This window comes from Halichoerus grypus, chromosome 12 (genome assembly GCF_964656455.1).
Source record: "Halichoerus grypus chromosome 12, mHalGry1.hap1.1, whole genome shotgun sequence".
NCBI lineage: Eukaryota > Metazoa > Chordata > Mammalia > Carnivora > Phocidae > Halichoerus > Halichoerus grypus.
The window spans coordinates 50767651-50795589 of record NC_135723.1 but is presented as its reverse complement, the minus strand read 5'-3'; the positions used below and the strand labels follow the sequence as shown (position 1 = coordinate 50795589).

General features: G+C 37.4%; 1 protein-coding gene across 2 annotated transcripts in view; it reads left to right on the top strand.

The window, feature by feature from the left end:
- The first annotated feature begins 679 nt into the window (after positions 1-679).
- The window catches only part of SNX13 (sorting nexin 13), a 123556-nt gene continuing 96296 nt past the window's right edge, over positions 680-27939 (top strand). Inside the window, exons 1-2 of one of the 2 annotated variants that reach the window (XM_078059340.1) lie at positions 682-1073; positions 23964-24094. In XM_078059340.1, the coding sequence (XP_077915466.1) occupies positions 24071-24094 (24 nt within the window). In that variant the 5' untranslated portion in view covers positions 682-1073; positions 23964-24070. Of the gene's footprint in view, positions 1074-23963; positions 24095-27939 lie in introns of both variants that reach the window. The other variant, XM_078059339.1, reaches the window with a different exon arrangement.

Sequence of the window (27939 nt, the reverse complement as noted above, 5' to 3'; positions counted from 1 at the left end):
CTATGCACAGAGTGCCCGAGTTCAGTCCCATTTTAAGTTGGCACTATTTACAATGACACCTGCTGAAATTTGCACCGATACATAAACATATTCTATCAAGAAGCCAGTAGAACTGTTGAAATGGCAGTTAAAAAGCAAAAGTGGCTTTACTTTTTTTGTTTGTTTGGTTTTTAGGTCTCTTAGAAGAAGCGAAACTAAGCCCTCATTGTTATGCAGGTGCTGGCCAATCACCTAATCTGCGACAGTCCGAACCGCTAGGATAGTGGGTAAAGCTGATATGCCTGTATCAGTTCTACAACCTGTCGCACACACCAGAAAGGGGTTCGCTGACGACTGGTAAGGACAAAGGAAAGTTTCTGTCAAAGTTCAGGAAGACAGGGACTGCGCGGGGAGCAGTTTCAGATCATATTTAACCCCATTCGCGGAGGGACCCGACCCTCCGCATGCTCCTCGGTCGCTGCTGGGCAAAGGAAATGCGAGAGGAAAGTTCTTCTACAGGACATCTGCCACCTTGTCCCCGAGACGCGCGAGGTCCGCAGCGCCATCAGTCAAAGGCTCGGTCTCTGCGGGTCTCGCTCCACCCCAGAGTCGGCCCACCCCGGCGTGCGGCGGAGGACGAGCGAACTCTGCGGACGCGCGCGCCGGATCCCGGGCTGGCCCTGCGCTGGGCCCCGTCTCCACTCCCGGCAGTCCCAAGTCCGCCTGGGAACCCAGCTGTGGAGGCCTCACCGCCGTGGCCGAGTGGGCCGCGAGGCGTCCGCCTCCACTTCCCCACGCGCCGGCGCCATGGAGACGGTCACGAGTCGCCGGCGGCTCCTGCGCTCACCAATGGGAGCGCACGTCGCAGAGAGACGCGGACGTCGCTCTTCCAAGATGGCGGCGCGTCCGTCGCGAGCAGCCGGGCCGGGGGGAAGCCAGCAAAGCCGAGTAAAGCCGCCGCCCGGGAGAGGACTGAAGGAGCTGTTTCGGCCGTTGGCGGCGGCTCGGGCAGTTTTCGCTGCTGCTACGGCTGTTGCCATGCGGCGAGGCTAGGGAGGAGCTCACTTCCCCGGGGTGTAATAATGTTAACAGAGGTAAGCGGCGACGGCGGCCAGTGTTTACCTGTGAAATGGGGAAGGGGCCGGCGCCAGCTCTTCCGAGAACATCATTTCTCCCGCCCGCGGGCCTGACCCTCCGTAGCGGGCCCCGGGGCCCGAGGAGCAGCGGGGATCCTACAAGTGCCCCTATGAATAGGAGCTGTGCTGACTCAACAGAGTCCCGCCACCTCCGGCTGCTGTGCCTCTTCTTTCGCAGTTGCCACTTGACCGTCGCCCGTGGCACTGGTCACCCTCCTGCTGTCGCTACCTCCTAACTCATCGCTTCCTTCGTGGTGTCCCCTTACACGCTGCTCTGTGGCAGCGTTGGTCTCTCTGCATTGCTGCTGGTTCCTGTTCCCCTACGGTTTGCCCGAGACCTCCCTTCTCCGGTCCCGGCCTCCAGGGCCCTCCACCTCCAAGCTCAGTCAGCATCCTGGGTTTGTCACTTGGCCAGACCGGTTTTTACCCACCCCCTACTTTGCCTACTTCGTGAAGTGGACCTTCTTTCTCAAGCGACACTTGAATAGCCCAGTTATATCACCGTACCCCCTCCCCACCCCCACACCCTGTCACCTTTTTGAATCGTAGGAATCAGAAAGTTCAGTTTAGCATCTACACTCTTGATTTGCTTAAGGCTCCCTTGGTACCCTTTGTGGAACAGTTTTTTTTTTTTTTTTTTAAACTTGAACCTGAAATGGAAGTAGGGCAACTATGACTAGCCAATCAGTGTCCCTTTTCTAGTGCCTCATGTCCATTGCAAAAAGCAGACTTTTTGAAGAAGTAGAGTTTGCCTTTACTAGCAATACTTTAAGAGCAAGAACTAAATTGGTCTAATTGGATACTTGACCCAAGTTAACACAGTTATGTGTAGTGGTATATGCTGGTGTAGGCGTCATTGAAGATAAATTCTGCAGCTTGTGGATTTGAGGAAATGTCTTAGAAGCTACTTGCTTGAAGTCCTTTGAAGGTTCCGATGTCAGCTGTCAGGGACTAGTTTGGGCATCTTTGTGGGCTGAGTTAAAGATAGGAAACAATTTTAATGGTCAACAGGAAGTATTCCTACCTGGGCCGAAAGGAAATAAAATCGTTTGTAGATGAGTGGCTTTTGTTGTGTTAAAATGTGATGAAAAAGGATTTACTTGCCTTTCCAATTTGATAAACCTCTGAGGAAGTTCACACTTTGGTATTTGCACTTGATCTGCGCACAGAGCCTCGGCTATGATGTCTCTGGTAAATACTTACTGGTTGATTGTAATTCGTGAATTCCTTATTTCTAGTAGTTTGTAGCTCACTTAATACTTCTTTTTTTTTTTTTTTTTTAAGATTTTATTTATTTATTTGACAGAGAGAGACACAGCGAGAGAGGGAACACAAGCAGGGGGAGTGGGAGAGGGAGAAGCAGGCTTCCTGCTCAGCAGGAAGCCCGATTTGGGGCTTGATCCCTGGACCCTGGGATCATGGCCTGAGCCACCCAGGCGCCCCTCACTTAATATTTCTAAATTTCACATATTTTTCATTCCTGGAGTTTATTAAATTCTCAGAGATTATGATATATCATAACTTTCTGTTGTCATTAGCAGTATTAGGTTAAAAAAAAGATCTGAGTAGCGGAAGTTGTATTTTTACCTTCAGTGTGATATTTTGGTGAGAATAATTAGCCTTATAATAAGTTTCAGTGGAGTCTTTAACGTGTGATATTTTATGACATGATCTTATGATGAAACTTGGCTTAGGCTAGCATGTTTTAAAGAGTTGTAATGCTATCACATGAGCTCATTGTCTGCTAGTAAAATGCTAGTGCCTTGATTTGGAAGGACTATACCTTCTAAGCTTCTGTATTGTAAAATGATTTTGTGTTTCAGTGAAATATTTTAAATAGTAAGTCATTGATGCCAGTAAGATGTACTGTAGTGCTTTGTGTGTGTTACTGGTGCAAAGCTTGTAAGTGGCCGATCCAGGTTTCCCACCTTGGCAGTCCCTTCCGAGTCCATTCTGTTAACTACTACGAAGGCCCAGATTAAATGGTACTTGGATTTTATCTTTGGTTTTTAGTAGTCATTTTATAGATTAGAAAACTGAAGCCCAGAGACTGGTCCAAGGTCAACATTTATTAGTGGCAAATGTGAAACTTGAATCCCATCTCCTGACCTAGTACAGAATTCTGACTGTATAGCTTTCAGTGAGTAATTTTCAGCTCTCTTGATCGATTTTATAATACACTACTATCTTTTTTTTAAAGATTTTATTTTATTTGAGAGAGGGAGAGAGAAACAGCATGAGACGAGAGAGGGTAGGGGGTTGGAGGGAGAAGCAGGCTCCCTCTGGAGCCGAGAGCCCGATGCAGGACTCGATCCCAGGACTCCGGGATCATGACCCGAGCTGAAGGCAGTTGCTTAACCAACGGAGCCACCCAGGCGCCCCTAATACACTACTGTCTTGTCTGAATATTGTCAGTAGGTAAACTGAGAATTATTACTTGAGAAAGACTTTTTACTTTACCTTAGCCTTTTGTTTCTAATGCTCAGAAATAGTCCGTTTTGAAATATATTAGAAAATTTTACTCAATATTGGTTACTAAAAAATTAATAGTGTGGGACTCCGTTTTATTGCTTCTCCTCGTTCTAACATAGATCAGGAGATATTAGGGGAAGTGATTTAATTCATGTCAGATCTTAAAATATATAATGATGAGCTATGTTACAAAAGAATCTCTTGTTCAACAAGCAGACCCTGTGCTCAGAAAGTGGTGAGTGGTACTATCTGCTTGGTTCTTTGACATCTCAGCATTGAGGTAGGAGATACTGTCCTCGATAGCCAGATGAGACGACTGAGAGTTAAAATAGTTTGCTTAAAATTATGTAACAGGTGGTGGAACCAAGAGTCACACCTAGGTCCTTTTATTCCACATTGTGTGCTGTTTTTGTGGCTCAGTGTGGAATGCATCATTAATTTTCTTTTGTAGCTGATAAACATCAGTAGAGACTATTTTTAGGTTTAAGTTTTTTTTTTGAACCAGGATGAGGATGCCAAGTATATAGATACATAATAATAACAGTAATGATAAACATGCATATGAAACTTCAGTTTTGCATTTTGTCAAAATAGGTCTTTGAAACCTATACAGAAATGAGAAACTATGCAAGTGATCAATTAAGAGCCATCTTAAGTTAATGGAAAAATTACCTAGTTGAGCAAATTAATATGTATATTGAACTTTGAAACCTGTGATATGATAGATAAGTGTGAATTGAAAGTACAGCCCAGTAGGTCCTCTTGCCCCCCCCCCCCCCTTTTTTTTCTCTCTAAAGGGCAGGTAACAGTTTTCGATTTAAACTTTTTGGCTTTAATTTGTATTATTTTCATTCTCAATACAAATGAAATATTTAAAAGACTTGCTAGCCATATCCATGTGTCTTTTGCATTTTCCACATAGGGATGACAGATTTGTTTGTTTTAAATGTCTAGTTAATCTTTTTCCCCTTCTACTGTCTTTGCCCCTGTTAGGACTTCTTCTTCTTAATGTTACTTCTATTTGTCAAAAGTATACTTGAAAATTATTTGTTTAATACCTATTCACCCTCCACTGCTCTCTTTTTAAAAAAAAGTATAAATTTACATATATCAGAATTAGGGTATGGGATGTTTACTTGAGGATTTGTTTCAGTTAATCTGAATTTTCGCAGCATTAGAATATAATGAAATACATTAGGATATAAAGAAGTATTTATCAATGGATTTTCTTTAAACACATTTTTAAACATTTTTTCAAAAGCTATTAGGGTTATGATTCTGAGCATTTATTATTACAGAGAACTAAAGGTATAGAAGATGCAGGAAAATATGTTGAATTTAAACCAGGGCTGTGGTATACTCTGGAGGTTGTTTTTTGCATAACAAGCAGTTACCAGCCCGTTGACATTTGTCTTGTGCTTTCAAAAATATGTAGTAAAACATTGTAGCTGTTTAAGCTTAATAATTCGGGTTGTGTGCAAATGTGAGGCATTAGTAAATGTTAAATAAAAATGGTTTATATTTGTGTTAAGTCACTGCCACCCAGATTTATTGGTTTTTATGTATTGACACTAATTGTAGCTTTTGTGGTTAACAAGATACAGATGGGAAAAGGCGGACTCTAGCACTTTTAGAAGTCCCAGATTAATAGTTGTTAAGGGAATAAAATTTTGTGTTTCAAATATATTTTATAGATATTTGCACAAAGGAAGTTTGTTCTTTCGGGATTTTTCATAGCTTTTGATAGGTGATTTGCTCTCAAAGGTGATAGAGTTTGCATTCTATTGCAAAATTGCTTAACCATGTGATGGGTAATTTTATTTGTCAGTTTAACTGGCCATAGGGTGCCCAGATTTAACAGTATTTCTGGGTGTGTCTTTTAGGGTGTATCTGGATGAGGATGAGATTAACATTTGAATCAGTGGACTCTTTAAAGTAGATTGCTCTTCCTATTATGGGTGGGCACTCTCTAATCCCTTGAGGGCCTGAATAAGAACTACAGGTAGAGGAAGGAGGAATTTGCCCTTTTTTCCCCTCTGCCTTACTACTAGAGCTGGGACATCACATCTCATTTTATCTTCTTCCCTTGGACTGGGATTTAAATCATTGGTCCCCTGGTTCTCAGGCCTTTGGACTGAATTACCACTAGTTTTCCTGGGTCTCCAGCTTTCAGATGGCAGACTGTGGGACTTCTCAGCTCCCATAATCATGTGAACCACTCCTTCATAATAAACCCCCTTAAAAAAAAAAAAAACTATTATTTCCTATTGGTTCTGTTTCTCTGGAGAACTCTAATACAGAGACTTAACAGAGTTTCTTGTGTGTCTCTCTGGGAAATCCTGAGATGTGATGAGTTGTGCAGCAAGGAAGGGTTTTGGGGGCTCTTTTTAACACACTCTTGCCAATAAGAAGTGTTTAGTAAAAAATTATGCCTTGCTTTTGTTAGTATATTTGTTAAGAGAAATATTCTTGGGATGCGTTAATCTTTAAACTACACGAGCTGTTTTTTAAATGATTAATGATACCGTAAAGGCTTCTAACCAGAACAAGAATCATAGCTCCATTGGCACCTAAAGGATGTTAGGAAGTAGGAAAGAGATTTTATAAGGGGAATGGAAGGACATTACTGTCTAGAATGGGACTGGCTGCTAACTGTACACACAACATTGTTTAGCATCTTTTGATAAACCGAGTTGAATATTGCCAACCATTTCTCAAGAATTTTAAATGGGTGGGGCACCTGGCTGGCTCAGTTGGTAGAATGTGTGATTTTGGATCTCAGGGTTGTGAGTTTAAGCCCCATGTTGGATGTAGAGATCACTTAAAAATAAAAATAAAAACGGGACGCCTGGGTGGCTCAGTCGTTCAGCGTCTGCCTTCGGCTCAGGTCATGATACCAGGGTCCTGGGATCGAGCCCCACGTCAGGCTCGCTGCTCAGCCAGAAGCCTGCTTCTCCCTCTCCCTCTGCCCCTGCTTGTGTTCCCTCTCTCGATGTCTCTCTCTCTCTGTCAAATAAATAAATAAAATATTAAAAAAATAAATAAAAATAAAATCTTAAAAATTTTAAAGGGCCTTTTATTTTTTCCCCTTTTGATTCCAGATTTTCCGAGTTTATAAATAATATTCATAAATATTTTCATTATGTTTTATTAATCTAGCACACATATACTCCTTGTTCATCATTCCTGATCAGTAGGTTGCTAGCTAGTTGATAGAATTTCAAGCAAAAGCAAATATATGTGACATTTTAGTTACGCCCTACAACTTTATATTAAACATGTCTTCCATTCAGTATTTTGAAATATTGAAATAGAGGTTTTAGTTTTTCATAACTATCCTTGGGAGTCCTAGATAGGGAGATATCAGTGTATATGACTCTGGTGTTTGGATGGATTGTTCCAAAGTTTGTTGACCAGTTTTCCGTAGACATTGATAAAAAAATATTTTCTTAACTAGTCTACGTATGTTTATGATTAAAAGTGTTACTATGTTGGGTGCCTGGGTGGCTCAGTCAGGTAAGCATCTGCCTTCGGCTCAGGTCAGGATCCCAGAGTCCTGGGAATCAGTCCCACATCTGGCTCCCTGCTCAGCGGGGAGTCTGCTTCTCTGCCCCTCCCCTGGCTCATGCCCGCTCTCTCTCACTCCTGTCAAATAAATAAAATCTTTATAAAAAAATAAAAGTTACATTAATTGCTACAAGTTTATGAAATTATTTTATTTGGGAAAATACAGAATTAAATTTGGGAGAAGAACTAAGAAATAAGTAGAAATGTTTGTAGTTTTAAAGATTAAAGGTAGGGACGCCTGGGTGGCTCATTCGGTTAAACATCTGCCTTCAGCTCAGATCATGATGCCAGGGTCCTGGGAGTGAGTTCTGCATCCGCCTCCTTGCTCAGTCGGGGGGAGTCTGCTTCTCTCTGCCGCCACTCTTCCCCTGCAGCGTGTGTGCTCTCTCTCTGACAAATAAATAAATAAAATCTTAAAAAAAAAAAGATTAAAGGTATTGGTTATATGTCATAAGGCCACTGGAAAACCTATTTGCTTTTCATCTCTTTATGTAGTAATTGCCAGCATATATATAGCTTTTCACAGCTTACTTAGGTTTAGTCTCATTTCTAGTGTAACTGTGGAATGAAGAGAAATCTCTTAAAGGGAGAAGAAAAAGGTTATGAGAGGATGTTTGCTTCAGGTGGAATCAACCAAGCTGTGTTAGCTGAGTAATAGTGGAAAAGGATGAGCTTTTGGAAGAGAAAGAAAATAGGTTCTATCATGGGGAAGTTTTCAGTGCTGATCACTCAGTAGCTAGCCATTTGGGGGTGAAACTAAGTGACTTTATGGCATTCCCTGAGTGAGGGTCTCAGAGTATGGTTTTTACAATGTGTTTTGAAATTTTGTGGTTTTACAGACCATTAAGTGTCCTCTCTATTGATGTTAATCTGAAATTGACTTTCTATTTCTCAGGTTTAGTTGGTTTTTTTTTTTGCCTTTTTTTTATTATTATGTTACAACACTAAATATTGAATTGTTATGTTACAACACTAGATCTTGAATTAATGCAAGTGGACAGCTTTTAAACTATTTTACCTAAAAAAGGGGTTAAAATTGAGTGAATAAATAGGCTGGACTCATGGTGGTGATGCATCCTCATGTCTATCAATAAATTACACCTACCACAGTAGTGAGGCAACAGACAAATAATCTACATGTTAAGTAGTATAAGGATGAGTCCCGACTTCACTTATTTATGATGTGACATTAGGGAAGTTGTTTGAAATTTTTGAGTCTTAGTTACCTTGTTTATAAAATTGGATAATAGCACTTTCTAGCGGCTCTCATATTGTTGTGAAGATCAGATAAAATGATAGAGTACAACTTTGTAAATTGTCAATCATTATACAAGTATTAGTGGTTAATACATCAAGTTCTTTTTCTGTATGCCTTGCACTGATATGAATCCAAGTCCTAGGCTCCATCTAGCTTTATGGCTCATTGGCTTCTTAGTGAGTGGATGGATGGATCCCCGGAGAAAGAGGGTGCCTCCTGGCTATTGGTGCATAGGGGGAGGCAGAGAATAGATTAAAAGAAGTGAAAGGAAAAAAAAAAAGTAGGCTTAGAGCCTGTCTTGCAAACTAGTAATGAGGTTAGTTTTCTGTGTAGTTGGTAAACTGATTCCAAAGCATTTTTGAAAAAGAAGTTCTAAAAAATATTTTGAAAAAGTTTACTTAATTTGAGGGTTAGCAGTCATTTCTACATATTAAATATTTGTGGGAAAAGAAATCTTTTAATCAACCCTGATAAATTCTTGAAAGGAAAACTTGTTGTTTAGGATAATTTCCATAAGGCTTTGGTTATAACTTGCACTAGAGATTAATTTTTGTGGTTTAATTTGTTCACCAAACACAAATTCATCTACTGTGTGGTAGGCACCTGAGAAGTTCTGGTGCTGAAGCAGTGAGTCAGATCTGAAACCTGCCCTCAGGAAGTTCACTATCAGAGCTAAATTGTGCCAGTTTGTCAATCATTCAGCTGAAGCCTTGAGGTCTTTTGTCAAAATAAAACAGATAACATAATTAAAGGATGAAAAATTAAGCGGAAGAAAAGGTTGGAGTATGTAATTAGAAGGTAATTACTTGCATTAGCTTTATAACTCCAGGTAAAACTACCAGTTTGGATGAGATGGCAGCTCTAAGATGAGTTTCTCCTTGCTATTGAAGAGTCAACCCATCTCTCCTGTCTGTATTTGCTTCAAGCTAATTCATAATAAATGAAAAAAAAAAAAAAGAAAACAGAGAGGCAAAAAAATCTGTGAATTTGTCATGTTCTTTGTTTTTGTTTTTTTCCTGAAAAGACTCTTTAAATCTCCATAAGGGGTCTACCATAGTCTACTGAAGGATCCAGCTGAATTCTGTTACCCTGATGAAAGTAATGCTTAGTCTCCACCCTCATCTATTATATATTCATTTATATGTTTATTTTGTGTTTCTTCCTTACTGATTGCAAGCTCCTGAAGATGGGGCTCACAGTTGTGTTCCCAGTTCCTGCTCCTCATTAAATATCTTTTGAGGGAATGAATGTTAAATATTCTTTTCAGTAAGATTAAGGTAAAAGTGAAAAATAATTAAGACAACAATTGTCTACCATAAATTAATGCTATCACATTAATTACCTTTCAAGGATTGGTTACTATCAGTGTCCATTAGATAGTTTTTAATAGGATACTGTGGTTGAATATTGTGTTTGGGATCACAAAACAGAAATTTGACCAAAAAAAGCTGAACACCAGACTTTTCTTTAGAATGTTTTTCTGTCTTAATTTTTCTTACAGGTAAAAATATGGTTAGATTGATCTTATTTTCATATGACCAATTACAAATGCAAGAACAACTTAGATTTTATCTTGTATATCTTAATACTTGATTTTTATTATGATTTTATGTGTACTACTTAAAATTTGTATTCCTGAGCTAGATAAAACTTCGTTTCTCACAGTACAATAATGCTGATTTTTGTGGTGTTTTGTTGAGTGTTTCACAGTTTGTATAACCTTTAATGCTATCTTGAAAGTCTTCAAGTTTGAGGAAAAATTTGGTCATGGGTTTCAAAAAGTTGGAAATTTGGGGGGTACATTTTCAAGGAGGGCAGCTGCTACCATAATCTCTTGACTAAAAAGCCTCTCTGTGTCATTGTTAGAGACAGAACATTGTTAGATCATTTCAAGCCATCTACAGTTCCATTATAAATTCAGAAATGGTATGTACCAGAAAAGTTCAATGAAACAATTCTGTGTTCAGCTTTGAAAATTAAACTGGTTTATGATCTTTAAGTTAGTACCAGACACTTTATATACATCATCTGGAATAATTTACTGTTGTTGGTTTATTGCACTGTTTTCTCCCAATTTCCTGAGGAACCTTTTTATCTGATGCATCTGTGAAATCCCCAGTCTTGCTTTTGCTTTTCACTGGAGCTCTGCATGATTGGAGAGTCCTTGGATGTTACTATGCTTAAACCTGAATTGGTTTTGCTCCTGGAACCCTGGAGCTATTTTTAGCCTGGCTATGGTTTGGCACTAGAGAGTGTGTGATTCTTTGTATTGTGACTTTTAAGGCTAGAGTTGAGTGACAACGTGCATGTGTGGAGAATGGCTTTTGGATTCACTATCATTTGAGGCTTGGAAATTATAAAACTGATTGAAGTTGTGCCGTGTTAATGGAAGAATTAAATATGAAATAAAATTCATCTCATTTTAGTTATTACATAAATTTTGGGCAGGAGTTGGTCTGATTTTAAGATATGTGTTATCCAGTGTTTCTTTAAGTCATAATATTGTACTTTAGATTAGTTCTTGATGTGTCTTCTCGAGTTTATTTGAGATGGTATATTTTTCTCAGGGTATTTAATCAGACTACAGTTATTAATATAACAGCTATTTTTATGCCCGATGTTAATTACTAACATCTGACACATTTTCTTTTTTTTTTTTTTTTAAAGATTTTATTTATTTGACAGACAGCGAGAGAGGGAACACAAGCAGGGGGAGTGGGAGAGAGAGAGAAGCAGGCTTCCCGCCGAGCAGGGAGCCTGATGCGGGGCTCGATCCCAGGACTCTGGGATCATGACCTGAGCTGGAGGCAGACGCTTAATGACTGAGCCACCCAGGCGCCCCTGACACATTTTCTTGAGGTAGCACCTAAGTGCTCAACACTTAAACCTTTGGAATAGTCGAATCCTGGTCAAAGCAGAATAAGAGGAGATGGGATAGGAGGAGGTTGAAGGCAGCTTGAAAGGTGTAACAATAAAGAAAAAAACCCCTGAAATATAACGTATTTTACAAAGAATGGGTATGTTGTTACATAAAAATTTTAGAAAAATCAATTAGGTTTCAGAGTATTTTATAATTTATTAAAAGTGTGTTTTATGAACTAAAGCTCAGCAAGTTAATGTCTGATAACTCAGAATATTGAATCAAGTAATAGGCACTAATGCAAAATTTAGTGTGATTATCTTTGTACTGGGGCGCAGAGTGTTAGTCATCTTTTTTCTACCTATCTATAAATCTTTATATACGTACATATATGTATTTTCTAATCACAAATTGAACATTCTAATTTCTGAAGAGTGTATGCTGAAGATTAAGAGCGATGGCTGGTGTCAGATTATTTGGATTTGAATCAAAGTTTTGTCACTTTAGAGCATTTTGACTTTGGAAAGTTATTAACTTTTTTGAACCTTAGTGTTCTCATCTGCGTGACTGTAAATTAATGGTACTTACGCCAGTAAGTATTAAGTGAAATGACACGTTAAATCCTGTGAATAATGTTTCCCACAGTAACATTCAGTAAATACTAGGTTTTATTATTTCTTCAGATGTAAATAGCAAGTAATTTATTTTCATAACTTAGAATTTAGTGTTTGAAGTTGTTTTCTGTGTTCTTTGTTTCATAGTGGAGGTTTTAAAATGTCAAATAAAACAAGCCCTCTTTGACCCAGATGATCTAATTCTTCCCTTTCTGTCTAAGTTTTTACTAACTTTCTAATTTATGTATTACGTTGAGAGCTAGATTTAGACTGAATTTCAGGAGGAAATCGAAGAGGTGATACCTGTACAATATGAATTGGTCATAACTAGAACTTTTGACTAACCGGTATATCTCTTCTATATTAAAGCTTTTACTGCAGGTGAGTGAAAGGGAAAAAGTTGTAGTACAATTTCATATTCACTGGCTTTAAAAATGTCAGTGTTACATAGTTTTCTGTTATGAGAAGTACTATGATTCTTGTCATTTTGATAAAGTTTTACGTAAAGTAGCTTTGAATTTATATAAGCTCTTCTTTTGGATTGTTCCTTTTATAGGGAATAGGCGAGGAATGTAAAAATCCTTTGTTTAAAAAATATATATAGTGGCGTGATTTGTATTAGTATTGTGCAGTGAGTTAAGGAAAGGACTGAGGGCTATGTTATTACAAATAAAATTTGTACTTACAAGTCTAAATAATGGATACTAAGCATATACATTATTTCAGTCCCTTCATACAACAGCCGCCTATCTGCATTCATACAATAATAAACTTATACACAAGGAGGGGGTGTTCCTGTTATAAAAACATTTTACTTAGCTGGAGATTACACCATCAGAATCCTTTGTGGGTGAATCTGTATCTGTCTTTATTTTCCTTTCTGTACTTATTTTTTCCTTCTTGTTGGTGATGCTTTGTGGATGTGTTGATTACTTTCCTTTGCTTCTTTTATTATTCTCCTGTCTGTAAGCTTGCAGCTTGCCCTCTCAGGGCTTTTCTCCTAACCTTTACCCTTTCCTCCCTCTTGCCAATAAATTAAACAGGCCATTTTCATTTTTAACTTACCACGAATGGGTATAAAAATATTTTTCTGTTGTTAATTTAAGAGGTGAACAAATAAAACAGTATATATATATTTAAAACAATATAGTGCAGTATAATTTTTTTATGATATGCCTCTTGTCTGAATTTATCTTCATTAAAAAGACTCATGATCTCTGAGTTAATGAACACTGTTGAGCTTTGTTTTTTTATTGTGAATTAAAAGGACCTTGTAGTACTTTCAGGGTCATTGTTTTGATATTGAGTTGTTACTGTACAGCTGTTAGGAATGTGAAGGAAATTTATATGTATCTGTGCCAACTCTAGAACATACCCTAGAAGTTATCTGAATACTCTTACTTACAAAATCTACATCAGATTTTTAAAGACTACAAGGGATTTAGGATGTTAGTGTCAGTTTAGTTACTTCAGGTTTTTCTGATAAATTGAATTTTTGAATCTCAATAAATCACTTTTATTTTATTATTCAGATATTGTGTGTAGAATCTTGCCCATCCCCTCCCCGCTTCCTTTAAAAAAAAGTCTACTTGAGAGTTAGTGTAAAATAATGGTTCAAAACATGCTTGAATTTTAAAGCAAGCTCAGTTCATGGCCCAGTTCTATGAGTTAGCGGTTTCCTCATCTGTAGAAGAGAGTTAGTAATATAACTTAATGTCAGAGTTGTTGTGAGAATTAAATATATATAAAGTGGTTAGCAAAGGTCCTAGCCAATACGAAGCACGTAGTAAATGGTGGCTCTGACTATTGTGTTAGAGGATGCTCCTTTTCATAAGAAGAAACGGTAGAAGATTGGTGAGAGTTCATGGCTAGGCTTTGCATTAAAGATCTAGGTCTCTCAACTGTGATAGGCTTGTGTTGTTTTGATTTACCCTTGGATGATGTATGATGGGGGAAAGCAAAAGTTGAGTTTGAATATTGAAACTTGCATTCGTGTATTGTTCTAGTCATGTGTGAATGAGAGAGAAGAGGGGCCATTTAGGAATATGGCCTGGTTTGTCTTGCTTTTGTGCCTGTGAACTGCTGCGCTAAAAGTTTTGTGGATTTTAGTAGAGGAACACTTTTGTACTTGGAAATCTTCAGGTGTATTAGTTAAATTCATTCTTTATAATTCATTTTTGTCAAAGGCACTGAATATGAATTGCCATGTAACTAAGCTTATTTTTCAGTATGAGGTAATGATAGAGAATGGTCTTGATTTTTTTAAAAAAGATTTTATTTATATATTCATTTATTTATTTAGAGAGCATGCATGCGCATGTGGGAGAGCCAGGGGAGGGGCAGAGGGAGAGAGAGTATCTCCAGTAGGATCCAGGCTGAGCAGGGTAGGGCTTGATTTCAGGACCCTGAGATGATGACCTGAGCTGAAATCAGGAGCCACCCAGCTGCGCCAGAGAATGGACTTGATGTTTGAGAATCTTTATGTAGTATAATGTGACCCAAAAAAGGTAGGTAGACAGTAGACCAATTGTTGGGTTAGAAAAGCCTAGTGCAATACTGTATTATATTAGAACAATACATTTTATTTTAGTTTAGTGATATAGTAAGGTATTTATGGAATAGGAAGAAAATTACTGAGAAACCTGGACATTCAAGATTTTAATTTTTTTTTTTTTTATGTTTTCTTTCTGGTCTTGAGGAATATAGTGGAATAATGCCCTCTTCCCCAATAAAACATTTCCATCGTTGTTTCAAGAAATGTAATGAATTAAGACACTCTCCATTATTCGGAAAGAACATCTTTAAAATATTTATAGAAATATATCAAAAATATATAAAGTATATATAAAATATATAATTTTAATCAATTTTTTAAAGTGCAGTTTTTCAAACATAAAGAAACCTTGAAAAATAATGCCTTTAGCACTCATGTACCAAGTACCTGTATTGTTAACATTTTGTCATATTTGCTTTATTTCTGACTCTTCTGTGTGTTATTTTTGTTGTTGTAGCTGAATCATTTTAAAGTAAATTGCAGATATTATGTCACTTCTCCTCAGAATACTCTCATAATCTCCCAAGAGTATGGATTTTTTTTGGCTTTTTACGTTTTTATTTTAAGGGGTGCCTGGGTGGCTCAGTCGTTAATTGTCTACCTTTGGCTCAGGTCATGATCCCACTGGGATCGAGCCCCGCATCGGACTCCCTGCTCCACAGGAAGCCTGCTTCTCCCTCTCCCACTCCACCTGCTTGTGTTCCCTCTCTCGCTGTGTCTCTGTCAAATAAATAAAATCTTTTTTAAAAAAAGTTTTTATTTTAATTCCAGTACAGTTAGCATACAGTGTTATATCAGTTTCAGATGTACAATATGGTGATTTAGCAATTTCAAAATTACCTGGTGCTCATAATGACAAGTGTACTCCTTAAGCTCCATCACCTGTTTAACCCACCTCCCCACTCACCTCCCCTTTGAAACCATCAGTTCTCTATAATTGTGAGTCTCTGTTTCTTGATTTCAACCCTCCTCTTTCCGCTTTGCCTGTTTCTTAAATAACACACATGAGTGAAATCATAGGGTATTTGTCTTTCTCTGACTTATTTCACTTAGCATAATACCCTCTAGCTCCATCCATGTCTTTGCAAATGGCAAGATTTCATGCCTGGATGAAATTCCATATATATGCACACATTTCACATTTTTATCCATTAATCAGTCGATGGACACTTGGGTTGCTTTCATATCTTGGCTATTGTAAATAATGCTATGATAAACGTAGGGGTGAATATATCCCTTTAAATTAGTGTTTTTGAATTCTTTGGGTAAATACCCGGTAGTGTGATTGGTGGGTTATAGGGAGGTTCTATTTTTAACTTTTTGAGGAACCTCCATACTGTTTTGCAGAGTGGCTGCACCAATTTGCATTCCCACCAGCAGTGCACTAGGATTCCTTTTTCTGTACATCCTCACCAACACGTGTTGTTTCTTGTGTTGTTGATTTTAGCCATTCTGACAGGTGTGAGGTGCTATCTCATTGTGGTTTTGATTTGCATTTCCCTGATGGTAAGTGATGATGAACATCTTTTCATATGTCTGTTGGCCATCTGGATGTCTTCTTTGGTGAAATGTCTGTACGTGTTTTTTGCCCATTTTTCAATTGGATTATTGGGTTTTTGGGTGTTGAGTTGTGTAAATCTTTTTTTTTTAAGATTTTATTTATTTGAGAGAGAGTGAGTGAGTGAGAGAGAAAGCATGAGTGGGGGGAGGAATAGAGGGAGAGGGAGAAGCAGACTCCCTGCTGAGCAGGGAGCCTGCCTCTGGGCTCCATCCAGGAACTCCAGGATCATGACCTGAGGCCTAAGGCAGAGGATCAGTTGACTGAGACTGAGCCACCCAGGTGTCCCAGAGTTGTGTAAATTCTTTATATATTTTGCATACTAACCTTTTATCAGATACATCATTTGCAGATATCTTCTCCCATCCCATGGGTTGCATTTTAGTTTGTTGATTGTTTCCTTCTCTGTGCAGAAACTTTTTATTTTGATGTAGTCCCACTAGTTTATTTTTGCTTTTGTTTCCCATGCCTGAGGAGACATAACTAGAAAAAAATTGCCATGGCTGATGTCAAAGAGGTTATTGCCTGTATTTTCTTCTAGGATTTTGATAGTTTTCTGTCTCACATTTAGGTCTTTCATCCATTTTGCGTTTGTTTCTGTGTATGGTGTAAGAGTGGTCCAGTTTCTTTCTTTAACATGTTGCTGTGCAGTTTTCCCAACACCATTTGTTGAAGAGATGGTCTTTTTCCCATTGGACGTTCTTTCTTGCTTTGTTGAAGATTAATTGACCATATAGTTGTGGGTTTATATCTGGGTTTTCTGTTCTGTTCTGTTGATCTATATGTCTGTTTTTGTACCAGTACCATACTGTTTTGATTACTCCAGCTTTGTAATATAATTTGAAGTCCGGAATTGTGATGCCTCCAGCTTTGCTTTTCTTTTTGAAGATTGCCTTGGCTATTTTGGGTCTTTTGTGGTTCCATACAAATTTTAGAATTGTTTGTTCTAGTTCTGTGAAAAATGTTGTTGTATTTTGATAGGGATTGTATTAAATGAGGATTTAAAAAAGTATAACTACAGCATTATTGTCACACCTAATAAAATTACCAATAATTTCCTTTTATCGTTTAATATTCACTATATTAAGATTTCCCCAGTCTGAACCAGAATCTATTCCAGCAATATCATTGTTAATATATTTAATCCAGAATAGGTAATCTCTTCATCTTTCTTTCTCCTTCTTCTCTTTTTCCTCTTTCTCATCCTCTTTTTCCTCCTCATTGTTGTGAATGATTGTCCTGTGCCTTAGGATGCACACAGCAACATCCTTGGCCTCTGTGCTAGTACCTTCTTCTTTACCCCCCTCCCCCACCTTTTGATAACCAAAAATGGCTTCATATGTTGTTAAATGTTTCCTGGGGAGCAAAGTTGTCCCTGGCTGAGAGCCACTGCATTAAAGGTAGTACTCCTTCTTCACTGTAATTTTTTAGATATTTATTCCTTAGAATTGTTTTTATCTTGAATTGATTCTGTTCCATTTTTGTGTGTCTAGCCTGCTTTGCTTATTTATGTACTCTTTTTTGTTGTTTAGCAAGTGGTAATTTAAAAACTGGTTTTATTGAGATATTATTCACATACCCTACAGTTCACTCAAAGGGTATAATTCAGTGACTTTTAATACAGAGAATTACACCTCCATTGCTGCAATAAGTTGTAGAACTCATTACTCCCAAATAGAAAAACCCTCACCCTTTAGCCATCATTCCCAAATCTTCCTTCTTTGAGCCCTAGGCTATCACAAATACCTCGCTATGGCTTTGCCTGTTCTGAACATTTTATATGAATGGAATCAGAATATGTAGCTTTTGTGACTGGCTTCTTTCACTTAGCATGTTTTCAGGGTTCATACATGTTGTAGCATATATCAGTACTTCAAATTTCTTGTATTGCCTAATGATATTACATTGTATAGGTACACCACATTTTGTGTATCCTTTCATCTGTTGGTAGACATGGGGTTATTTCCATTTTTGTGCTATTCTGAATAATGCTGGTATGAACACTTGTGTACAAGTTTTTGTATGGACATGTTTCATTTCTCTTGGGATGTGTGGTAGGAATGGAATTGCTGGATCATATGGTAACTATGTTTAACCTTTTGAGGAACTGTGAACTGTTTTCTAAAGCACCTACACCTTTTGACATTCCCACCAGCAATATAGGAAGTTTCTAGTTTCCACATCCTTGATATTATTTGTTATCTCTCTTTTTGAGAGATAGCTGTCTGGTAGGTGAGAAGTGGTATCTCATAGTGGTTTTGATTTGCGTTTCCCTTACGCTTAATGATGTTGAACATCTTTTCGTGTGCTTTTCATGACCATTTATCTTCATTGGAGAAAACGTGTATTTGAATCTCATGCTCTTTTAAAACTTGGGTTGTCTTTTTCTTATTTAGCTTTAACAGTTCTTTGTATATGTAGAGGTTCGTTATCAGATATTTAATTTACAAGTATTTTCTCCTGTGTGTTGGCTTTTCATTTTCTTGATGGTATCATTTGAGTGTAAAATTTTCTGATTTTGATATAGGCCAATTTATCTTTCTTTAGTTGATTGTGCTTTTGGTGTCAAAAGGTATTTACATTTTGCAATGTGTTTTTTGTAGTTATCTTCAAGAGATAGTATTACTAGTATTGCATAATCGAGACCAAGTAGATAATAGTAGAGCTGAAATTAAGTTGTTGCAGTTTTCTCCAACTTGAATTTTTAAAATTTTTTTGTGAATTTAGTATCATGGAGATGGTGTGTATGTGATTATAGAAGACATTACTGAAATTTAAGGGTGATGAAGAGTTGGGTTTACATTGTGCAGTGTTGAGGGGCGCCTGGGTGGCTCAGTCCTTAAGTGTCTGCCTTCGCCTCAGGTCGTGATCCCAGGGTCCTGGGATCAAGCATCTGGCTCCCTGCTCAGTGGGGAGCCTGCTTCTCCCTCTCCCACTCTCCCTGCTTGTGTTCCCTCTCTCGCTGTCTCTCTCTGTCAAATAAATAAATAAAATCTTTACATTGTGCAGTGTTGGATAATTAACAACCACTATGCTCTTTAGTGGGGAAGCTAACTACAGTGACCTGAAATTCTGCGGTGTTCCTGTTTTCAGTTGCCCTGTTGAGTGTTCTTCATGGTTAGTCACACCCCTGGAGGAGGAGGAATCCTCCCAGAGCAGAGACACCGTGTATTTCCAACCTTGCCCTCTTTGCCCCTGTAGTTTGCTTACTCCCCCTCACTAAATTCCTGGCTGCATTATCTCGTGATAATTGCAGTGCTTATCCCATTATTTTTTTCTCCTAGCACATTTTGAGTCTCTAGGTCTTAACTTTGGAGATCCTTTATTAGGCTGGCTTGTTTCAGCATCACTCTATGTCCAAGAATGTTACTCTTGAGGATCATCTCTGTTTATGGTCCAGCTGCCTTTTCACAGTCACTTGCAGCAGTGTCTGCCTTCATCACCTCCATCTTCCTAATGTCGTACTTCCTACTAAACGTTTTAAAATTCTTATTAACTACTTAAATAATTACACCTTGGCAATATACAAATAGTATTTTTTTAAAGATTTTCCACATGCAAATCTGTTTTAAAGGACATGTGTGTGTTAAGCTATTTCCTCATTATTACCAGAATTTGACCAACTATTATGTCTTGCTTTCTCAAATTATTGTCTTGCTATTTCCTCATTATTACCATAATTTGACCAACTATTATGCCTTGCATCTCAAGGATGTTTCATATTTTTTGCTTAGAGGAGTACAAATGTTATGACAGCTTTTATGATCATAGTTTGCTAGAAATAAATGTTAGTAATAGTGTATTCATTTAAATATTTTAAGTGAATTGTTAATTGAATGCTAATAAAATCAATTAAGGATATGGTGTGTCTTTTGTAGGAAAAGTAGTATGTGCAATCTAAAAATAATGAAGTATTATTTGCACTATAACATGATTTTTGAAAAGTAAACCAATGCAGAAGCATATTTAGTAAAAGTATTGTTTGCTTTTTCCATTTTCAAAATCGTATTTACTTCCATACCTTTCTCTATATTTAAACACACAAGAGAATTTTCTTAAATTTGTAAAAATAAGGTTAAGGTAGTGATGTGAATTACCTTTTCTTGCTTTGATAAGTTTCTGAATTGTTTATCTAATTTTTCCAATGATTCTTGTTTGTTAGTATACTTTATACTGTTATCTTCCCCCTACCCTATAGATAGCAGTTACTCAATGAACTGATTTGACACAGAAACCAAGAGTAAGTGGAACTTAAGTGTTAAGATGCCGGTTGATGATCAGAAAGGAAGATAAACTGTTGAAGATTATTACTGGGAAAAAAAAATCTTAATTTGTATAATATTGATTTGATGATTGATCAGGATACTGTGTGTTCAGTATATACTACTGAGAGCATACTGCATGTGCCAAATGTAATACTTGGCACCAAGAATACATCAATGAACAAAACATACACAGTTTATGTCCTCATGAGACTTATAGCATATGGCATATATCAGAAAATAAACAAGCAATTTCAACATAATGTGATAAATGGGGATATTGGCAAGAGAGTGGTTGAAATGGTGAACCGTGGAGTCCGGTGTAGATAGGGAAGTGGATACAGAAGTGGGCTAAATAAGGAGAAAGTAGAAGAATCAAGTGTCTGCAACTCCGAATGACAAAAATAGATACAGTTGGTATAACTAATTTAGAGCTGGAAGATTGTAGTCAGAGAATAAGATAATTAATTTTCACATTTCCCATTCAGAGAAGACAAGGTGATGATGAAGTCTAGAGTGTGGTCTTACAGTGGCTAAAGTAGAGTTGCACTGGAAGTTGGCAAAGCTGAAATATTAATGATGTTAAAAGTAGAGTGATGGATGGATTATCCATATGTATATTAAATGATTCAAGGTTATGTAGTACTTGGGATAGAGAAGAATGTTGAGTGTCATGTATCAGGAGTTTCGAATGAACAGTTAGGCATGCCTTCGAGATTAGTAGTTCCTCCCTGTGACCATGTTGAAATAACTTTGGGAACTTAACAAACTACTAATGCTCTTACCTTAATTTTGCTGCACCTCGGAAATCCTAATAGCTAGCTCTCATCCCCAGATATTCTAATTTAATTTGTATGTGGTGTAACCTGGGCAATGGGACTTTAAAATCCCCCCAGCTAATTCCAAGGTGCAGGAATTGCACAGGGACAGAGGTTCTTACAGGAAACTGACTGGGAGTTACGAGTGGGACCATGACCCTGCATTAAAAAGTCGGAGTAAGTGATAAATGAAAAAATAAGCAGTCTTTGAGAGAAGTGGCTTTTATTTAAAGCAAACAGTGAAGTTTTTGAGGATGTAGGTGTGTGTTTTTTGTTTGTTTGTTTGTTTAACCATGGAACAGCGTAAACCTAGAGGAAAGCTTTGGGTGGGAGGGAAGCAGTGGGAAGTTGGATAATGGAGGAAAAAGCAAGAACAGTACAGTGGTTAGTGTACCAGAGAGTACTGATAACTGAATACATTTATCTTGGTAGTGACCAAACATAACAGGGCATAGTGCGTTCAGAATTGATGTGGAAAATATATTCATTCCATAGTGGATGGCAGTTGCTAATTGGGTAAATGGTTCTCAGGAGTCAGTTTTGACCTTGATGGGTTGAACATCATAGGAAACGCTAGCCTTGTACCCTTCTCTTTGTTATGGGGTAATGGGGTTTGGACTGATTGAGCAAGATCTGTGGAGAGACCCAGAGTTCTGGGCTGTTGTTCCACAGGTTCCCTGGGGAGCAGTTAGAGGCCTGGTTTGTTTGTTCTGACACTGGCAGGTGGCAGCTTTGGAGTGTCAAGGCTGGGTCCATTCTGCATAGCATAGTTCTGCACACTCACTCTGCTGCTTATGTGTGTTTGGCACTCTGCTGTACCTCACCCGCAAAGCCTTTACTCTTTCTTTTACTCTTGATGCTTTTCAGAATGATTGTAATTGTCCAGTTTCAGATTTGTGTACAGCTCTTGATGGGTTTTATTTTTTCCCAGTGTGCAAGAATTGGAGTAGACTTAGAAATTGGCAAACTTCCCTTATTTATACGTTTGAATTTTAAGTATAGAGAGTCGAAGTTCAAGTGAGTTTCACAAAGAAACCACTCAGCTTTGATTAGCTAAGGTATAATGGACCTAGAAATTTATAATTGTTAAACTGATTCAAATTTGTTGCGAGAATAAATGGGTTAATTGCAGCTCATTTTATTAATTTGACATGTAACTTGATTTTCTTGCACTGTTAAACTTGGAAAATGTGATCATCAGACCTCCCTGTCACAGAGTGCAGCAAATTCTTCTTTTAAAATTAAAGCTTTTCAAAGTATAATACTTGCAGTCTGAAAGAGCTACCCTAGTTATGCATATGTACTATGAAATTAGTTTTGAATGAAGAGTTGATTCAAAACATTTAAAAATTTTTTCAGTATATTTTTGGTCAAAATAAGGTAAGTAGTTATGTAGTAAATTTAATAACAGCTTGATGTAGAGATAAGAAAATTGTATGCTAAGTGGAAAACAAGACTTTTTGCATAATTATAGTGTATCATGTTAACTAGTAATTAAAATCCATGTGCTTTTACTAAGCAAAATATATGTCATGATTAAAGCTTTTATGCTTTGTTTAATTAGATGATTTTGCATACAGTGATCTTCATATGTGCTTAAATTATGAAACTAAAAGTAATTTTTTGAGGCTATGACACCAAGTAGATGAAGCCTATGATAGGTCATGGGGATTTAGGGTACATCAAAAGGATGCTTGTAACAGCTGGGTTATTACATGCATTTTTATATCTTTTGTATTCATTGTTTTCAAATGTACTTATCAAGGTGAAAATTGAGGCACAGTTATGCTAAATAGTGCTCCTTCTCCTTTTCTTTTTGGATTGCGTTCATTGGCTTTCCTGATATTAAGGTGGATATGAATGGTATCCATTTTTCTAAAAGTCAGTTGATATTTATTTAAAAACTACACAGCAAGTCAGTTGTCTTAGTCATCTGTGGTTTTATCTCACAGTTTAGTGTTTTTATTTTTATTTTTTTGTAAATATTTTATTTATTTATTTGACACAGAGAGACACAGCGAGAGAGGGAACACAAGCAGGGGGAGTGGGAAAGGGAGAAGCAGGCTTCCTACTGAGCAGGGAGCCCGACGTGGGGCTTGATCCCAGGACCCTGGGATCATAACCTGAGCGGAAGCCAGATGCTTAACGACTGAGCCACCCAGGTGCCCCTCTCACAGTTGAGTTTTAACAATACAGATTCAGATGATTCATAGGAATGTTAAGATTTTTCTTTGGCTGTGATAGCTGACATCTTTTGGCTTGAAATTTCTAGGCCAAAATGATTTCTACTCTACTGTTTGGTGGGAAATTCTGGTAACTCAGGTCAATATTTGTTATGTTGGAGTATATCCAGAGCTGCTTCCTGAGGAAACCTTTGGCTTTGCTTATTTGTCTGCTGTTTTCTCCACCTTATAAAAGTAGGGTTGAGAACACTAGTCTCTTTAATTTTTATGGTTTATTTGATTTATAGGTGTATGTGGATTAACTCTAAATCAGAAAGCTAGACAACCAACACAAAGCGATCTCAGGCTGTATGGTCCCAAAGCCCAAAAGAATTGATACTCTTTAATTTAGAGTTAAATTTGGAGTTAATTTAGTCTAACCTCTCTTATAGATTGTCTTTCATCTGTTTTTTATTTGTTTATAATTGTGGTTAGATTCTCTAATTTCTGCCCTTGGATATAGTTTGATTGCTAGAAAACTATAATCTTAGAACACATTAGTTTTACTCTTTGCAGAATTGCCTTCATTGAATTGACTTTTAATGTTTATGTCCACTTCTATTTAAAGTCATTATGAGAAGCAATTTTGTTAAACTTTCTAATGACTTTCCTGCACAACTGTTGTTGAGAACATTAACCAGTACTTCATGCTTTGTTTTTCAGGTAAATTCCTATATGATACAATTCTTTAAAAATTCAGAGCTGCAGATATAGAGCACCAGTTAAATGAGAGGAACCTTGGATATCATCTGTTTCCAACCTGTTTACAGATGAAGAAATTGAGGCTCAGAGAGGTCAGCTATAAGTAGCTGGCCTAGAACCCGGGTCTAGAAATTGTGTCTTCTAACAACTGACCCAGTTTTTTTTTTTTTTTAATTTTTAAAAAATTGAGGTGAACTTGAAATTGACATAACAGAGTTAACCATTTTAAAATGAACAGTTCATTGGCATTTAGTACAGTCACAGTTTTGTGCAACCACCACCCTGTCTAGCTCCAAAACATTTTCATCACCCCAAAAAGAAGACTGTATTCATTATAGTTGCTCCCCATTTACTCCCTATTCCCTCACTTCCCAGAGGTTGGCATCTGTCATTCTGCATTCTGTCTCTATGGATTTATCTATTCTGGATATTTCATATAAATGGAATCATACAATATTTGACCTTGTGTGTCTGGCTTCTTTCATTTAGCACAATGTATCCATGTTGTAGCATGTATCAGTACCTCATTCTTTTTTTTATTTTATTTTATTTATTTATTTGAGAGAGAGAGATACAGTGAGAGAGGGAACACAAGCGGGGGGAGTGGGAGAGGAAGAAGCAGGCTTCCCCTGAGCAGGGAGCCCGATGTGGGGCTCAATCCTGGGACCCCGGGATCATGACCTGAGCTGAAGGCAGACGCTTAACGACTGAGCCACCCAGGCACCCCTACATCATTCCTTTTTTATGGCCAAATAATACTCTTTTGTATGTAGACACCATAATTTGTTTATCCATTCATTTGTTGATGGACATTTGGGCCACTTCCATCTTTTAGCTATTATGAATAGTGGTGCTGTGAACATATATGTGCATGTATTTGAGTTTTCAGTCCTTTGGGGTATATACCTAGAAGTGAAATTTCTGATCATATGGTAACTGTTTCATGTCAGGCCTTATCATTTTACATATCCCCCAGTTTTGTTTATTTGTTGTTTGCTTCCCCTCTATTCCACTATGGTAAGATCATGGTGGCTTGAAAAGAAAATGAGCCAAAGAAGAGTTTTGTTTTGTTTTTTTTTTAAAGGTATGAGCTCTCACTTGATAGGGCTTAAGCAGATTTTCAACCATGTTTATTTTTTTTTTTCCCAGTTGTTTATTGGTTTATTGAATTTTATTTTGGTTTGTTCTTTTTGTTCAAACTGAGTTGAAATTGTACTTCTTCTTTTCCCTTACAATATTTATGTTCTTAGAACCTTTGAGAATGATTTTAGAAGTCTAAGTAAATGTCAGTTTATTTACTATCATTTATTTATCAAAATAACATGGAAATAATCAGAAAGAAGAAATAACATGGGTTATTTTGGGTACTTTGGGTACTTTCAAGAAGTTATTTGTAGGATTTAATGGCCTGAAGTACAGGTCAAATTTCTGTGTCTTCCACTTGTGTTTTGGGGATCAATTGGCAAGACTTGGCAGTTTGTTTTTTTATCTCAAAAATTTTGGGACCATCCCATCACTTTAATGTCTTTATTAAAACAGTGCTTTGTATTACACTTGGTAGATGGATTTTTTAGAAGATTTTAAGTAAATGCTTAAGATGGGTTAAATAGTCCTCAAATCTCTTAAGTTTTTGAGGTAAGGCTGATTGATTTAGTTGGACTAAATAATGACCCTCTGTCATTATTGAAGTCTGCCAATTTTTTTCAGTATTTCATTTTTTATTTCATTTTAATTGTCATAAAATGGCCCTTACTAAATTATCTCTTTTCCAAGAAAGAAAAAAAAAAAGTTAAGCTAATGTCAACTCTAGAAGAAGACTTAATTGAGTTTTCCTGTTAACAGAGAAAATTTCTTACTCCAAATAAGAGTATAAACCTATATTTATAGTCCTTGAGGAAAGAATCTGAAGGTCATTATTATTATTATTATTTTTGCTTTAGTTTTAGAAGCTAGAGATCTAACAGGTACACAGAATGCATTTATTTAGCTTTATGAAAAGTATTAGGTATGTTAGGCTTTTTTTTTTTTTTTAACATGCAAAGCATGGAATTACTTTAGATGACAAGAATTTTATTATAAAGATACATGATGGAATCAGTAAAATAAGAGCTTTATTAGATATTCATGCTTCACAATAGAACAGACATGGCTGCCCTGCCTGGTTAGCTACCTGGTTACCTTGTGACCGACCCTCTTTAGAATTAGACGTTTGTTAATCCCTGTGCTAGTGCTTTGCTATTAGAGTTGACTTTCTGTTACTGTGTTACTGTTGCTTTTATCCCTCTTAGCACCAGCTGACAGTCTTAAGAGAAGATCTTATTGGTTGGATGAGAGTCACCATTTTCTCTAGGCTGTCTGTGTTATTTGATAGGGCTTTACTGCCAGGCCATGTTACAGAACATTAAATCAGCTATAGAAATCCACCGTTATAGCTGTCTGTGGTCCTACATGGTGGGGGTCATTTATGTGATTCAGAGCGTGGTGCTGTATTCTTAAGGAATCCCTCAGAAGATCATTTAAGGTATGGTAGGCAGGCATTTTTGAGCAAAGTCCAAGAAGGAAGGCAGTGTATCAGGTGAGTACCTTGCTTGTCTAGAAAGGAAGTTTCATAATTTGACATAGTTACTACATTTGCTTTGGGTGCTGCTTTATGGGTTTCTGGGGTCTTAGGAGAAATCCGTTTTATACTCCCAAGTTTACATCTTTCATGTAGTTAGAAAAATTCACAAGAGACTTCCAAAGGGTTGCTTTAAGAGTATATATATCTTTGAATTTGTTGTTATGTGTACACATGTACACACCCCTCACATGATCATTGCAAGTTAATTTTTAAGCCATTTAAGTATAGGAGGTCTATAATCCAATTCTGTCTCTTCAAAGTGAGTAAACAAAAGTTGAGAGCATTTTGATTGCTCAGATTTGCATGATGTCTTAGAGCAGAGCTATGATTAGAAGCCAGAATTCCTAACTACTTCTGTGTTAAAGTGTGTAGTGCCTATTTAGTGACTTAGAAAAAACAAAAACGGCTCTGTGTTCCTGGCATTTATCTAATCTTATTTAGGACTTTCCAGTTGGGAATCTTGATTGTAAGGAACAGAAATATACCTCCATTACCTCATATAAAAAGGAGAATTCAGGGAAGTAAAATGGAATGCAGCTGGTCCTATGGGAACTAAAAAGCTAAGCTCTCAACTCTCTGTTTCCCTCTCTTCCTCTCCCTCCCTCTCTCCTTCTTTCCACCCCCCTTTCTTTCTCACTCCCTCCCACTTTCTTTTTCTCTCTTACAGGTAACTACAAAGTCTCTCATCTCAGCTTTTCAGAATGTATTTGCTTCATTTTCAGTTTTTCTCTCAGTTGGCTTCCTTGCTTACTTATTGGCCTATATGTCCCTTAAAATGGCCACCCCAGCCCCAAAATGTACATATTCTTTTTCAGATTCATTGCCCATCATTGGCTGGCTACAATTTGTACATTTTCAAGTTACCGAGAGAGAGAGCCTAGCTCAGATCATTGATGGAGCCAGGTCTCACAAGGTATACATTGTCTGTTAAACAGTAAGTTGGCTTCCTTTGTGTTAGGTGTACACATACCTGGTCTAGACCAGGGTGAATTTGGTGGGGGGAAGGTAGATAGGATAGTATGATTCTTGGGGCTTGTGGATAACAGGATGGGATAGGCAGATGAAACCTGCCTTTTACAGATGTAACAATTACTGGTTTTGTATTTCAAACAAAAACTGGTTTGTTTTATAAACTCCTAAATAGATCTTACATTTGGATGACAAAGACTGAACAGATCTTAGCATGGGACATCATATCCTATACATTTGTGCATTGCTAAGTTCATTAATTGTAAATGAATCTCTGAAGTCATAACTCTCAAGTTATCAGTTCTAGATACATGCTTCTAGGGGATATTTCTTTTTAGCTCTCCGCCC